The following is a 1629-nucleotide window of genomic DNA, read 5'->3' as shown; positions in this document are numbered from 1 at the left end:
ATTTTGAATTGTTTTTTTGCATGTTTTACCTCTGTTTAAATTTGAACCAACGGGAGAATTTTTACAGAGAGTAAATAACAGAGTTTTGTTATTGTTTATATGAATTGTTTATAGATCTTCCGCTGCAAATAGATGAAATTGATGTAAATTTGTGTTTCTAAAATTAAATTTCGAACCAACGGGAGAATTTAATTTTAGGAACATTAATTGTGTGCTATGATGTTGTAATTTTCTGACCAACGTTGATAATTGCAATGTTATAGTTATGGCTCTATGTGTTATGTCTATTTTCTGCCCAACGGTGATGTAGACTTAATACATAATATTTTTAATGTTAACTTTGTTCTCACAATACATGATTATCTCAGGTGGCTACTCCTTGATGGGTTACATTAAAGATATTCCGACCCTGAAAGGAGACAACTACGAAGAATGGAAAAGAGAACTCGACCTTTCTTTTATCTTGGGAGAGGTGGACTGGGTGTTGACTACCCCATGTCCTATAGAACCTGCTGAACTTTTCAGAGGTGAAAAAGAGTCAGATGCTGAATGGCAAAAGAGAGAGAGGGACAATGCTTCCCTCATCATGTCGTATGACATTGAGCATGCGAAATGGTCCTTAGCCAACAAGAATTGTTTGGCTGCGGTAAATAACACGATTGAGCCAACCATATTGGGCTCAATCCCAGAGTATGACAGCGTCTCTAAGTACCTCAAAAGTATAAAGAGCCAGTTTACTGGTTCTTCAACGTTTTATGCGACACAACTGATAAAGCAGCTTGTGACAGAGAGGTACCATGGAGGTGGTGTAAAAGACCACATTCTTAGGATGAGCAACATGGCTTCCAAGTTGAAGCAAAAAGATTTGGGCATCTCAAATGACTTTCTGGTCCATCTGGTTATGTCCTCACTGCCAAAGAACTTTGACAACCTTGTTGTCAACTACAAAATAAGTCCAGAAAAATGGAATATTGAAGAGCTCATCTCTAATTGTGTCCAAGAGGAGGAAAGACTCAAAGAGACCAATGGTGGCTCCATTAACCTTGTTAAAGATAACAAGGAAAAGAGCCACAGGTCACCCTCCTCAAAAGAAAAACAGCCTCAGCATCTGCCTCAGAAACAACAGTTCACAGTTGAGACAGGATCAGTGTCTCCACTGCAAGAAGACAAGACATTCCAAGAAAGATCATCCTGACTTCCTGACAGTGATCATGGCAAAGAAAGGTGAGAACATTATTACATTTGTATATGAATCTCATTATGATTGGTTATTCTAGATCCACATGGTGGATTGATTCTGGAGCAACTATTCATGTGTGTAATTGTTTAAAGGGATTCCATTCAATGAGAACTACGCAAAGAAGTGAAAGATCCATTAGAGTTGCCAATGGAGTTGAAGCAAAAGTTGAAGCTGTTGGAGATCTTCGCCTAGAGCTCGCGAATGGCTTCACACTTTTACTTCCATATGTTTTTATGTCCCTTCTTTGCAAAGAAACTCAATAAGTGTATCCAAATTGGATTTTGATAGATATGATTGCCATTTTGAAAATGGCAAATGTGAACTATGGTATAATAATGCATGTGTTGGTCTTGCTTTGTTGCAAAATCAGTTTTATTTGTTATCTCTTT

At 37.7% G+C, this 1629-nt stretch overlaps 1 protein-coding gene across 1 annotated transcript; it reads left to right on the top strand.

Moving 5' to 3' along the window:
- The first annotated feature begins 374 nt into the window (after nt 1–374).
- On the top strand, nt 375–1408 carry LOC127753462 (uncharacterized). Its single transcript, XM_052278941.1, has 2 exons — nt 375–1224; nt 1333–1408. Exon 1 carries the CDS (start codon nt 383–385, stop codon nt 1193–1195), a length of 813 nt encoding a protein of 270 aa, XP_052134901.1. The 5' UTR covers nt 375–382; the 3' UTR covers nt 1196–1224; nt 1333–1408.
- The last annotated feature ends 221 nt before the right edge of the window (nt 1409–1629 follow it).

This window comes from Oryza glaberrima, chromosome 10, assembly GCF_000147395.1.
Source record: "Oryza glaberrima chromosome 10, OglaRS2, whole genome shotgun sequence".
NCBI lineage: Eukaryota > Viridiplantae > Streptophyta > Magnoliopsida > Poales > Poaceae > Oryza > Oryza glaberrima.
The sequence above is the reverse complement of the archived record's forward strand: the minus strand, read 5'-3'. Positions and strand labels throughout refer to the sequence as shown.

Excerpts from the sequence above, each read along its gene's own strand:
- LOC127753462 (XM_052278941.1), top strand. The coding sequence starts at position 383 with ATGGGTTACATTAAAGATATTCCGACCCTGAAAGGAGACAACTACGAA.